At 47.6% G+C, this 13,936-nt stretch overlaps 1 protein-coding gene across 1 annotated transcript; it reads left to right on the forward strand.

The window, feature by feature from the left end:
• Nucleotides 1-410: 410 nt before the first annotated feature.
• LOC142487937 (cathelicidin-6-like) lies at nucleotides 411-7,080 on the forward strand. Its single transcript, XM_075588082.1, has 4 exons — nucleotides 411-658; nucleotides 3,407-3,511; nucleotides 4,824-4,907; nucleotides 5,933-7,080. The coding sequence occupies exons 1-4, from the start codon at nucleotides 467-469 to the stop codon at nucleotides 6,071-6,073; spliced, it is 522 nt and encodes a 173-aa protein (XP_075444197.1). The 5' UTR covers nucleotides 411-466; the 3' UTR covers nucleotides 6,074-7,080.
• Nucleotides 7,081-13,936: the final 6,856 nt, after the last annotated feature.

The raw sequence follows: 13,936 nt of genomic DNA on the forward strand, positions 1-13,936 counted from the left end.
GCTACCCATACGCCTCGTTAAAGAGGTGTGTAATAAGATGGATCTATAAAATATTGTTACCCAGACAACCACATATTCAAAATATGTTTATATTATTTCATATTCCTCTATATATTACCTAGGGCTAGGCAGTTAAATTCCAACCTTGCACACGTCGATGGCTGAGACCCAGCTTGTACTGTAAGGTTAACCTCTGGATGATGCCCAATTGATTCCAGTAAATTAAAAGTATCTTCAAATACAATCTAAATATTTACAGCATGAGATCCCAAGGATAGTGTGGGAGTCTTACTCCTGGCAAACATCACAAACATACATTCCTTTGCTATAAAAAAAAAAAAGCATTTGCTGGATGGCTAGAAACCCCCCAATTGTTTATGATCACAGATGAAGTAGATTATAAAAGGAGAGTCTTCCTTCCAGAGTCACAGATGCAATTTGACTTTGCAACAAGAGAGATCTAATCATGGGGAACACTTGGAGAGCACTGCTACTTCTCAGCTTGGCCGTGGGGCAGAACCTTTGGGCCTTTCCTTTGGATTCTTCTTGGAGCGTCCAAGCCCGTTCATCCATCATACGGGCTGTTGAGCGTTACAATATAGCCCACAGAGATAGCTCAATGTTTAAGCTGCTAGAAGTGACTCCAGGTTTCAACTTGGTAAGTATTACATAGTGTTTCGAGAGCCTGTGATTGCATTTCAGTTTATGGAATTATTGTACAGCTTGGACCTCTCCTGCATTCATCACAATATTGTCATTCTGAGAAGTATAAGGACTTTTCTCATTTTACAGCAGGTTGAAATGCATTGTTTATCTCTACCTGAATTAACCCCAGCGGCAGGGAAGATCTTTCACAGATGTCCTTTGTATGGATTCCTGTGCATTTATAGACGAGACTTGTGAGATTTCAAAAGAAACGAGAGAAACGGCGCGGGCTTCGTTTTCCCGATTCGCTGTTTTATGGAAAATATTGGCATGTTCATGATTAAAAAATAGTAGAGCGGGTAGGTTTGGTTCTAGAAGAAAGCTCTTTAGTGAATGCAAAATCACATCACCTAGATCAGGGGGGTGCTCAACTTCAGTCCTCAAGACCCCCCCAACAGGACAGGTTTTCAGGATATCCCTGCTTCAGCACAGGTGGCTCAATCAGTCAGAGACTGAGTCTCTGATTGAGCCACCTGTGCTGAAGAAGGAACTGATTGTGCCGCCTGTGCTGAAGCAGGGATATCCTGAAAACCTGACCTGTTGTGGGGTCTTGAGGACTGGAGTTGAGCACCCCCCCCCCCGTGATCTAGATTAGAACGTCAGCGTTGGATACACAGGGGGACAGCAAAGGGGGTAGGGTTTGATGAACATTAAATGCGTACAAAACAAACTATGGAGGCATCACAATTGCAGAGAATAATCAAACCCTCTGAGATCCCAATGAGAATAATGTAAAATGTTTCCTTTGATAAAACTGGTGCTATTCTATTGACTGGGTCTGGCAGCAGTTTTGCAGCTGGGGCAGGTTGGTTAATAACGCTCTTAGGGGCACATACATCAGGTGGCGGTAAGGGTTACCCCACCCACACCGTTAGCTCCCACTCAAGACAATGGGAGTTAACCCCGCAACGGGTGGGATAACCCTTAATGGCAATGGATAAATGTGGCTTCCATATGGATTGCCCCTCACAGAACAAGTAAAACAACCAATGCCAGCCACTGGGATTCCCATGTAGCTGATATAAGAGGCCATTGTGCTGCAAAGAACATACTGAATGGGGCAGCAACACCCAGAACAAAAGAAGGTACAGGTAAATGTGACTAAGTGGCATCTGTTCATATCAATGCCTTCCTGGAGCCAGGATGTGGGAATTGTTTGAAGCCATTTGTATGCACTCAACAAAAGACAAAAAAGCCCCAATGCTATATCCAATAGGACGAATTATTTAGTACGTTAATATGTATTTTATATATAGTCTCTCTTTATAAATATGGGCCATTTAGTTCAATACATTGCCCAAAGTTTGTTAAGCCTACAGCCATGTCACAGTAACCCCATTTCAGTAGGCCCTGCTTGGGTTTTAACTTGCTGAGACTGTGTATGCCATTTGTGTGTATTCACAGATATGAGTATGACACTTTAATAAAACCACCTTGTAAATCTCAGAATGCACGTTTCCCACTAGATGTTGGTTAGCGTTGCCTTAAATAAGGTAGAATACATTAAAGCAGAATACATAATCAGGACCAACATATTAACCAGAGGCAAAACACCACTTCCCCCTTCCCACTTCCTCCTTCCCCCCACACCTTCTCCCTCCCCTTCACCCTTCCCCCACATCTCCCCCTCCTTCCCCCAAACCTTCTCACTCTCCTTCCTCCTTCCCTCCACACCTGCCACTCCATCCCTCTTCCCCCACACCTTCTCTCTCTCCTTCCCCCACATCTCCCCTTCCTTCCCCCACATCTCCCCCTTCCCCCAGATCTCCCCATCCTTCCCCCTTCCCCCACATCTCCCCATCCTTCCTCCTTCCCCTACATCTCCCCATCCTTCCCCCACATCTCCCCATCCTTCCTCCTTCCCCTACATCTCCCCATCCTTCCCCCTTCCCCCACATCTCCCCCTCCCCACATCTCCCCATCCTTCCTCCTTCCCCCACATCTCCCCCTCCTTCCCCCACACCTTCTCACTCTCCTTCCTCCTTCCCTCCACACCTGCCTCACCTTCACCCTTCCCCCCACACCTTCTCCCTCTCCCTCTCTCTTTCCCACACACCTTCTCACTCTCCTTCTCCTTCCCCACACCTTCTCCCTCTCCTTCCTTCTTCCCCCACACCTTCTCCCTCTCCTTCCTCATTCCCCCAACACATCCTTTCCTTCCTCCTTCCCCTCACACCTTCCCCTCTCCTTCCCCATTTCCCCACACCTTCTCCCTCTCCTTCCCTCTTCCCCCACACCTTCTCCCGCTCCTTCCTCATTCCCCCAACACATCCTTCCTTTCCTTCCTCCTTCCCCTCACACCTTCCCCTCTCCTTCCCCATTCCCCCACAACTTCTCCCTCTGCTTCCTCCTTCCCCCCACACCTTCTCCCTCTCCTTTCTCCCTCCTCCCACACCTTTTCCCACTCCCACATTTTGAACTCTTGCTACCCACCACCTTTCCCCCTTTTTCCTTGCTCTCTTTCTTCTTCTTCCATTAACTTTCCCTTCTCCCTTTTCTCCTTCCCAAACCCCACTCCAAATTCCCATCTTCCTCGCCATCACTCAGAAACCTACCTCCGTTTAAATTGGAATATTCCTCGGCAACAAGACTGTGGCCCCAAAACAGATGCTAAAAAGCCCACTACAGGGGACTCTGTCCTTTATACATGGTGGGGGGCAAATATTACTATTGGTGTAACGTTGAATTGCTTTCTTTGCAGAATCTATCACCACATCCACGAGTCCTACATTTCACTATGAAAGAAACAGTTTGCCCGAAACTAGAGAAGAAAGTGATGCAGGATTGCCCCTTCAAAGCTGATGGTGTAAGTAACAAGGGATGTTTTCCTAAAAGTGCCACATTTCCAGAAGCCTCAACCATGAACAGGTTTTTGTCATGAGCCAACAATTCTGTATATTGGACAAAGAGAAGGGTCTCATATTATATACACACATACAAAAATACTTCACCCAAACCAGGTCCGACGAAGAAAGACTCCAGGAATAGTGATTAAAAAAAAAGAATTGTAACGAACAAACATCATATCCAACGTTTTGGTCCAAGGGACCTCCCTCAAGGAGGAATTATGACTGAGCCACTGATTGAGCCACCTGTGCTGAAGCAGGGCTAACCTTAATACCTGACCTGTTGGTAGCCCTGGAGGACTGTAGTTGGTTACTCCTGGGTTAAGTGCTCCTTCATATTTAACCAGATAGAGTGCTAAATTGGCAAAGCTCCTTTAAACCAGGGTTCACAATGTGACCTTCCCTGAAACAGGAAAAGACATGATTTTACCTGAGGTTAACCTTAAAGCTAATTACATGCAAAAACATAGCGCTGTCTTTCAACAAACGTGACGGTAAGTATTTCTTCGCGTTACTCTGATCAAGACCCTGAAATAGGTGTTTAACTTACAGTAAGTTGAGAAGAGGAGAAGACGGGCAAATAATGCAATTATTAGTTCAATTGTAAAGTACCTGCCTGTGGTATAACACCAACCTGTGGTATAACACCCCTGGAAAAGCCCTATTTCCGTGTCTAGATGAGAGTACCACCAAGTTTAGGTGTGAGCTAACTAATGTAACGTTAAACCTTCACAGAGTTTTGTGGCTGTGCAAAGTAACAAAGCCTCATATGCATATTATTTGCATCTCATTATCACGAACGGCAGTTATTGTTAGCGCAATGCTCTTTGCGGGAGAAAACACGACTTAATGTTACATTATTGGCCTTTGAAGATACCCAGCTAGGTTGAGTCAGGGGGAGCGCAAACTGGGGGGCTCGCAACATTTTCTAAGAGGGGAGCCGCGCTTACAGAGGCCCCTGTGCTCTTCCTTACAACATTTAAATTAATTTTCGGGGGGGGGGGGGGAGAGCACAGGGCCTGTGTAACTGCCTCTTACCTCTCTCTCCGGCTTCTCCTGGCAACGCGTCGCCATGACAACGCAGAGTGAAATGGCAACACAATGCAACGTCACATGACGCAGCAGAGATGAGATGCCGGAGAGCAGGTAAGAGGCTGTGTGGGGTTTGGGGGTGCGACTTCAAAAGTTTGCTCACCCCTGGGTTAAGTGACTCTTAACGGAGCCATGTTGATCTGGGCGAAAGACAAGATGTCTTCTTCTTCTCTTTTGCAGTTGCTGAAATCCTGCTCTCTACACGCCTTTCAAGGGCCACAAACCAATAGAGTGTTGCCCGTTTGTGACACTGTTATTCAGCAGGTAGGTTTCACAAACCTTGCACTGCAGCCTTCTCCACACGTTTTGCTTCTTGGTATTCAAATAAGAATTATATCCGTAAATATATTCAACTGAAATGCACATATAAAAAAATTGATAAAACATAACATACATGATTATTATTGAAATATATATATATGAATATAAAAACATGACTGTAGTACTGTATGGAGGCTTCCCTCTCTCTCTCTGGTCAGAATTAACCAAGCCACGATGAGGGATATCTGACCCTGATTTTGGCAGTGACCACCATTGACTTGAATGATCTTAGTGAATTCCGACCTCTGTCTTTCGTTTATGCCAAGTGAAATAATTGCAAAAGTTGACGATTTTGCAAAATATTTTGCGGGCGGCACAAGTCCAACATTTGCCAGTTTTGTGAACCTGTGTGGACGTGTCGCTCATCTTTATTACATCTTTGTAGGGCTCTATTATTTAATACTTTTGAGAGGCAATCCCTCCCAGGACCAAAGAGAACGTATTCTACTGACATGTTCCAGGGGACTTAAATTCATACATCTTTTCCCAAATCTGACACCTACAGTATAAGTACTTTAAATAATTTAAAATAAGTTAGACTTACAGTGGGAGGGCTTTGATTGGCTCTGGCTGCTCCCTTGTGTGTGATGTCACTGTGTTATCATAAGCGTTTGTACAGCCAGAGGGCCCCCCCTGCCCTTAACTTTATTGGTTCTTTGATAGGGACAGGGTGGGATAAGTGTAAAGAAAACACTTGATTGATAAGCACATCCTCAGTGATAAGCCCCTAAGAAATTCCACTTGTAACTCATTTCCAAATGAAGAATGAAAGCAGCCAAATCATTGCTATTAGCATTGTTAGATTTTATAAAGGAAGCCAGTTAGACTTCCATTTTTGTTGTGTGGCCAACTATTTGTTATTGTACCTTCACCTGCCCCCTTCATCATTAGATGTTGAGCCCAGCAGAAAATTCCTACCAAAAAACGAGGTTGCCTTAATCTTTTTATTTATGAATTTCCATCTGCAGAGTTCGGGAGTCAGTAACCAAACAAAATGCAAAGGCAAAAAGAACTGCAAGAAAGAAGACGAAAGAAAAAAGACACAAGGTTACTCCGGGAGGTTCTCCATCATTGCAAGCCTCCCTGTGCAACGTCTGGTGACGCAGTGAAAGTGTGCAGGAAGAAGGCGACCTTATTCTAAGGGGGAGAAAGAGCGTGTGTGTAAAGCCGCAGTACCAATGGCTCTGCTTTTAGATAAATAGATAAGGGGAAGTTCCCCCTACCCGATTTAAGTTTTTACTTCCCCACCCCTTTTATATGAATAGAAAGTAAGGGGTCTCCGGAGCTGAACCATGTTAATGATACTTTCAAGGGATGGCGCCGGCAGTACTGTCCCCTTCAGGAGAAACAAAATCGAGGTTTAAATCATGACAAGGGGGCTTTAAACCTCCACTAAGTACCTGCTGCACCTTCTCCAGTAAGTAACGTGGGTACCAGGCGGCGCCCGGAGTTGAAATAAATGCCATTTAGCTCCTTGGGGACCTCTGCTTCCTATGCATGTAAAAACAAAGTGGGGGCCCAGAGGGGAACTGCTCCTTTAAGTGCTAATATGAGACCATTTAAATCTTGATAAATAGTAGTGGAGACAGAGGTGAATAATGTGGTGCTCCTCCTACCTCTAATGAACCTTTTAGTGATGTTCAGACAGCCTGCTGGTCAGGCTGGAGGAAGACTGGACACGTAGAATAATAATAACAATGGCTACTAAGTCTATATTAATGACATTAGCACCGTGGTGGCCAACTTCAGTCCTCAAGGGCCACCACCAGGTCAGGTTTTCAGGATATCCACGCTTCAGCACAGGTGGCTCAGTCAATGACTGAGCCACTGACTGAGCCACCTGTGCTGAAGCAGGAATATCCTGAAAACCTGGCCTATTGTGTGTTCCTTGAGGACTAGAGTTGGCCACCCCTGCATTAGCAGTCAGCACAATGCAGTGCCTCGGTTCCTTTCTATTACTGTATATCCAGTAGCTTCTTCAACAAATGTAGGAAAGGAAACTTGTTTATCATCTCAAATGCATTTAAATCGACTTTATTACCCAGGCGAATCTACTGGCTGTGAGAATTTAATGTTGTTTTGGCAAACGTAGCTGAATAAAAAGCAGTGAACGTCAGTGCTGTGAGTTTCTTCTTTACTTGTACTCGTATAACCCCCGTTGGGGTCAGGTAATAAAATCTTGCAGCAGCAGCAACAGTATTGAGGTACCAGATTTATCGACGGAAAAATAAACTAATTTGCCTTCAATGGGATTGTTTTCTTTTATAATTCTGCTGCTAATTTTTTTAGTCTCCTTTTTGTCCCACCTTTTCAGCCGGGAATCTTTGTTACGGGACTTAAAAAACTAACGCACCTTCAGGCAGTAGTAATACGGAGACTTTGCATCATTATGGTGTTTCACTGGTGTGTGTGTGTGTGTGTGTGTGTGTGTGTGTGTGTGTGTGTGTGTGTGTGTGTGTGTGTGTGTGTGTGTGTGTGTGTGTGTGTGTGTGTGTGTGTGTGTGTGTGTGTGTGTGTGTGTGTGTGTGTGTGTGTGTGTGTTTTTATATTTTTAATTGTTTTTAAATATCAACTTTTTCATATGTAGAATTTTTGATAATGGATTAAAGTCTTATTTGTGGAATATACACCCTGTGAGTTCCCTCCTAATTGATGTATGCTGATTACTGCATGTTTATGTTATGACCTTTATTACTCGGAAATAGACGCAATTTGTGAGAAATATATGAGATTATAGGGTATATATGTATGTTAATTTGATTGAACACTGGTGCAGGTGAACTGATTTTCTATAGAAGATGCAGATGATCTCCAGTATGGAACTTCTTCCTGCACTGGAGTTCATAAAGCAGGCTAAAGTATTCTATGTTTTACATGACTCTAAGGGAACAGGGGCAGGTTGCACACAACTCAACATACAACCGTGTCATATGTTGTGCACTGTACAGTATATGTAGAGAAATGTGCATATTTAACATTTGTTGAAAGTACCTGCTCGGGAATTCTAAGAAACCAAAAAATACTGAGATTTACAAATGGATAATTTAATTGTTTAGTTTCTTAATGCAAAATCCCCTGCTAAACAGCAACTACCCCCATAATCAGGGCCAGTACAACCACTAGGTGACTTAGGCGGTTGCCTAGGCTGGCCGAAAGGGTAGCAAGCTCAGGGCACCGACACCAGGAGAAGAAGAGGATAGCAGAGGAGGACCGCCAGGGAGGAGACCACTTCAGCGGTTCAACCGGAAAGTCTTCACTGACTTCTGGTGTCTGCCGCTGCTACAGCGCAGCTCTTCCCCAGGTGTCGTCCTCTGCCACCCTGCTCTGCAATCCTCCATCCTCTTCTCCCACTGCAGCCTACTGACCCCCTTCTCTCCTGCCGCCAAGTGCTGTCTTCTTTCTCAGCTGCCCTGCTCTGCTACTGCCGTCTCCACTGAAGCCAGGTAGGTGAGAAGAGGAGGAGATGGAGGAGGGGGGGAGGGAAGAAGAGGAGGGGGGGGAGAGAAGAAGAGAAGAAGCAAGGGGTGATATTAAGAGAAGGGTGGTGGGGTGAGAGAAAGAGGAGGGTGTGAGAGAAGAGGAGAAGGAAGGGTGAGAAGATGAGGAGAAGCAGGGGGTAAGAGAAGACAAGGAGAAGGAGGGGGTGAGAGGAAGAGAAGGGGATGAAAGAAGAAGAGAAGGAGAGGGTGATAGAAGAATAGGAGACGGAAGGGTTAGAGGAGAAGGAGGGGGTGAGAGAAGAAGAGGAGAAGGAGGGTGAGAGGAAGATAGGGTGAGTGAGGGTGAGAAGAAGAGGAGATGGAGGGGGTAAGAGAGGAAGAGGCGAAGGAGGGGGTTAGTGATGAAGATTGTGAGAGAGGAAGAGGATGAGGGGGGAGAGGAGTAGGAGAAGGAAAAGGGTGAAAAAGGAAGAAGAGGCGAGAGGGAGACATGAAAAGGAGGAGGGGGTGAGAGAGGAAGAGAAGTAGGAGGGGGTGAGAGGAAAAGTAGAAGGAGGGGTGAGAGAGGAAGAGAAGGAGGGCGAAAGAGTAGAAGGAGGAGGGAGTGAGAGGTAGAGGAGGGTGGTGAGTGAGGTTGATAGAGGAAGAGAAGTAGAGGTGATAGGAAGAGTATAAGGAGTGGGTGAGAGAGGAAGAGGAGGGCGATGAGAGATGAAGCGGAGAAGGAGGGGTGATAGAGGAAGAGGAGAAGGATGGGGGTGAGAAAGGAAGAGGAGGGGGGTGAGAAAGGAAGAGGAGGAGGAGGGGGTGAGTGAGGGTGAGATCAGAAAAGAAGGAGGGGTGAGAGGAAGAGGAGGAAGAGTGTGGTGAGAGAGGAAGAGGAGGAGGGGGGTTAGAGAGGAAGAGAAGGAGGGGTGAGAGAGGATGAGAAGGAGGGGGTAAAAGAGGAAGAGGAGGATCGGGTGCAAGAGGAAGAAGAGGGGGTGTAAGTGAAGAAGAGGAGAAGGAAGGGGTGCAAGAGGAAGAGGAGCGGGTGAGATGAAGAGGAGGAGATAGGGTGTGAGAGGAAGAAGAGTAGGAGGGTGAAAGAGGAAGGAGGGGTGAGAGAGGAAAGAGGAGGGGGTGAATGAGATGGTGAGGTGATTGGTAAAGAGGAAGAGGGGGGGTGAGAGAGGAGGAGGGGGTGATAGAGGAAGTGGAGGAGGGGGGATGATTGAGGAAAAGAGGGAGAATGTGAGAGACAGTAGGAGTGGGAGGGGGGAGAGACAGTAGGAGTGGGAGGGGGTGAAAGACAGTAGGAGTGGGAGGGGGTGAGAGACTGTAGGAGTGGGAGGGGGGAGAGACAGTAGGAGTGGGAGGGGGTGAAAGACAGTAGGAGTGGGAGGGGGTGAGAGACTGTAGGAGTGGGAGGGGGTGAGAGACAGTAGGAGTGGGAGGGGGTGAGAGATAGTAGGAGTGGGAGGGGGTAAGAGAGAAGTGGAGGTGTGAGACGAGAGAGGATGTGGAGCTGGATGAAAGAATGGAGCTATAATAACATTTAAAAAATCTGAAAGTTATGGGGGGGGCACAGGTCTGAAGGTTCGTCTAGGATGCCGAACACCGGCCATGCCCATAATAGTTTCATAGTTTCTGAAGTCCTGAAGTGTTCGATTGAGCGCCTCTAATGCGTGTTTGTAGGACATTGTACTCTCATCCCAAACAATGTTCTCGTACTCTTGAAGAACTTTAGCTGGTCCCGTATTTTTGCTAATGTTGCACATTGGGTTTTCAGAGTGACCAAGGTTAAGTGGCAGCTTGAAGGTTGTGTCATGGGATCATGTCATTGCTGATGTCATATGTGATGTCATCAGTTATATCATTGCTGAAGCCCTCGGTGATATATTTTGTGAATTGTATCAAACATAGACAAAAACTGTCGCCTTGATCTCAGGAACCATCATGCAAAATTTGATTACGTTATCTTAAGAGATGGCCAAATGCAGAGTGAACAGACACACAACTTCCCCCATAAATATACTAGATGTGCTTAAACTCCTCCAGCAGCATTTGAGTGAAATTTGTAATCCCTAATGTACCACTAAAGGGCCCAGCATTAAAGAGGAAATGAATCCCAATAATCTATCCTGGGGATATGAAGACAATGTGCACCATATTACTGTACTAAAACCGGTGTTGCTGGTGGTGCCAGAGGAGAGGTTTGAGAAACCTGATGTAGACACATTAGTAATGGACATGCAGTGTCAGACTTCCCATTAGGCCCGGGCCTAAGGCGGCAAAATGAGGGGGCGGCAAAAATGTCCACCCCTATTTGCATTTTGCCACACTCTCCGGCTTATCACACCTAATGGGAAGGGACTTATTTACCTGTGCCGGCCGCCTCTGTTCTGCCGCCCTGCTTCTCCTCCAAAATCGAGCGTCAAATGACACCTTGGACGTCACAACCGACGTCACACGGCGTCTCATTGCCATGGCAACCGTAACATCGCAACGTCAAAGGAAATCATGGCGCCACATTACCATGGTAACGTGACACCATGCGACGTTACGTTAGTGATGACCGCGCGTCATTTGAAGCTGGATGCTGAAGGAGAAGCAGGCAGCAGGCACAGGCGGCAGGCACAGGCGGCAGACACAGGCAAGTGCCTAAAGGTGGCGGATTTGTAAGTTCGCCGCTGTGGACATGATATAGTGACCCTTTCATCTTCAGGTAGGTCTTGCGTGCCAGACTTCCCCATGCATGTTACAGCTTCATGTACTGTCTGTTTTCTGAGCTACAGTACAACCTGAGCAGTAAATTCTGCCGTCTTTTCATTCCAGTAAAACTAGTGATGTCTATTGCTGGGAAACAGAACAGCTATTTACAGGCTAGTAAGTTCTCTCTCTTTAATACCGAGAAACCTAAGCACAGCTAAGTTCCTACATGCCTCCCTGCTTGGCAAGCATGGTGTCTCTGGAACTGAACCGTGTTAATTTCAGCACCGGCGACTCCCTGGGTTCCGGAGATATTTACCAAGGAAGGTGCCGCTGATACCTCTGGGAGGTTTAAATCCCTCGTTACATGAACCAATAGGAGGCCGCAACGAATGACATGGTGGCTTCCTATTGGCCATCGTAATGTGGGAATTTTAAACCTCCATTGTGCTTCCCCAGGAGGGGAGGACCCAGTGACACTTTCCCCGGTAAGAATCCTGGGAAGCCAGGGGTCCCTGGAGTTTAAATTAACGTGATTCAGCTCCGGAGACCCCCTGCTTCCTATACATCTTAATTAAAAAGGGGGCAGGAGGTGCTCCTCCATGCTGAAATGTGTTTGCCTTTTTGAGTTTGCTTCCGTCCTGTGAAGAATTTGTGAGCCTGCTTGTAGAAGGAGACACGGACTCTGAAACGACAGCAAGTTTGTAAGCTTGGGCAGGGCCGCCAACAGCGGGGGAAAGAGGGTACTGGCGTCCCGGGCCCCGTGAGTCAGGTCACCACAAGGTGGCAGGATTTAGCGCGCTCGCGATGCGCCAGGCAGCGCGCGCATCTCTTCAAAGGAAAAAAAAAAAAACCTCCCCCCTCTCCTGATTGGCTGGCACGTGTTGACATACTGCCAGAATTTTTTTTTGGCCCGCAGCAAGCTCTATCTGAGTTTGCAAAATGAGGACCGCCCTTTCCTGCTGCATGGAGCAAGTCAGGTGAGTACTGCTCCATGCCTGCCTTGCTTTCCACTTGCCCTCCTGCTCCGATTTCCCCCCCCTGCTCTGATCCCCCCTGTTTCGATTCCCCCCTGCTCCACTTGCCCCCCTGCTCTGATCCCCCCATTCTAATCCCCCCCGTTCCGATTCCCCCGGCTCCGATTCCCCCCCGATCCGATACCCCCCGATCCGATACCCCCCCTGCTCTGATCCCCCCATTCCGATTCCCTCCGTTCCGATCCCCACCATTCCGATTCCCCCCCTGCTCCAACCCCCCCCCCGTTCCGATTACCCCCCTGCTCCAACCCCCCATTCCGATTCCCCCCCTTGCTCCAATTCCGTTCCGATCCCGTTCTGATTCCCCCCCCCTGCTCCGATCCTCACCCCCCCTGCTCCGAGCCCCCCCCGTTCCGATTCCCCCCTTCTCCAAACCCTCCCCCCGTTCCGATTCCCCCCTTGCTCCAATTCCGTTCCGATCCCCCCTGTTCCGATTCCCCCCCCCCCTGCTCCGATCCTCACCCCCCTGTTCTGAGCCCCCCCCGTTCCGATTCCCCCTGTTCCGATTTCCCCGTGTGTATGTGTGTGTCTGAGTGTGTGTGTGTGTGTGTGTGTGTGTGTGTGTGTGTGTGTGTGTGTGTGTGTGTGTGTGTGTGTGTGTGTGTGTGTGTGTGTGTGTGTGTGTGTGTGTGTGTGTGTCTGAGTGTCTGTGTGTGTGAGAGTGTCTGAGAGAGAGAGAGTGTCTGAGAGAGAGTGTCTGAAAGAGTCAGAGAGTCAGGGAGAGGGAGAGAGTCAGAGAAAGTCAGAGAGTCTGAGAGAGAGAGAGAGTCTGAGAGAGAGAGAGAGTCAGAGAGAGGGAGAGAGTCAGAGAGAGGGAGAGAGTCAGAGAGAGGGAGTCAGTGAGAGGGAGAGAGTCAGGAAGAGAGTCAGAGAGAGTCAGGAAGAGAGTCAGAGAGAGAGGGAGCGAGTCGAGTCAGGGAGAGAGGAAGAGAGTCAGAGAGAGAGAGGGATAGTGTCTGAGAGGGAGAGAGAGTGTGTGTGTGTGTGTGTGTGTGTGTGTGTGTGTGTGTGTGTGTGTGTGTGTGTGTGTGTGTGTGTGTGTGTGTGTGTGTGTGTGTGTGTGTGTGTGTGTGTGTGTGTGTGTGTGTGTGTCTGTGAATGAATACAGACACCAACCCACAGTCAGTCATAGTCACCCACTCGTCAGTCACCCACCCAAGTGTCACCCAGTCACCCACCCAAGCGGCAGTCAATCACTCACCCATGAGTCAGTCACCCACCCCGTCAACCCACACCCACTCTCTCTGTCACCCACTGCCTCTCTCTGTCTCTCTTTCACCCACTCTCTCTGTCTTATCTTAACTGCCCTATACCCACACCGAAATAACCTATACTGCTTTCTTCCAGATCTGACTCTCAAGCTTCACACAGGAGATATCAGAATCCCCCCTAACCCAGAAGACAGGTAGGGAACACCCCAATCCCACACTGAATCCCCCCCCAGGTCTTTTGTCACATAGGATGTAGCATTGGGTATCTTTGTCTTTTGTTGAAAATATTAAAATAAACAGATTGCGTTGTAATGTTTTAAGTAAAAGCTGTGTGCTAAAAAAAAACCTTCTGCGGTAGGTGCGCTATGGGGGGAGGGGGGCTTCTTCTTTCATTTGTCCCGGGCCCCATGATTTCTGGTGGCGGCCCTGAGCTTGGGAACCTGGTTCAATTCCCAGTGTCAACTCTTCGTGACATTCGTCAAGTCACTTTATCTCCCTGAGCCTGAGGCACCAAAATATAGATTGTAAGCTCTATGGGACATAGACTCTTGTCGCTGCAAAAATTCTATGTACAGTGCTTTATTGTTCTATTT

The sequence above is a fragment of the Ascaphus truei genome, chromosome 2 (assembly GCF_040206685.1).
Source record: "Ascaphus truei isolate aAscTru1 chromosome 2, aAscTru1.hap1, whole genome shotgun sequence".
Taxonomy (NCBI): Eukaryota; Metazoa; Chordata; class Amphibia; order Anura; family Ascaphidae; genus Ascaphus; species Ascaphus truei.

Coding starts and splice junctions, on each gene's coding strand:
- LOC142487937 (XM_075588082.1), top strand. CDS start 467: ATGGGGAACACTTGGAGAGCACTGCTACTTCTCAGCTTGGCCGTGGGG. Junction 3,512..4,823: donor GCCCCTTCAAAGCTGATGGT/GTAAGTAACAAG, acceptor TCTCTTTTGCAG/TTGCTGAAATCCTGCTCTCT. Junction 4,908..5,932: donor GTGACACTGTTATTCAGCAG/GTAGGTTTCACA, acceptor TTCCATCTGCAG/AGTTCGGGAGTCAGTAACCA.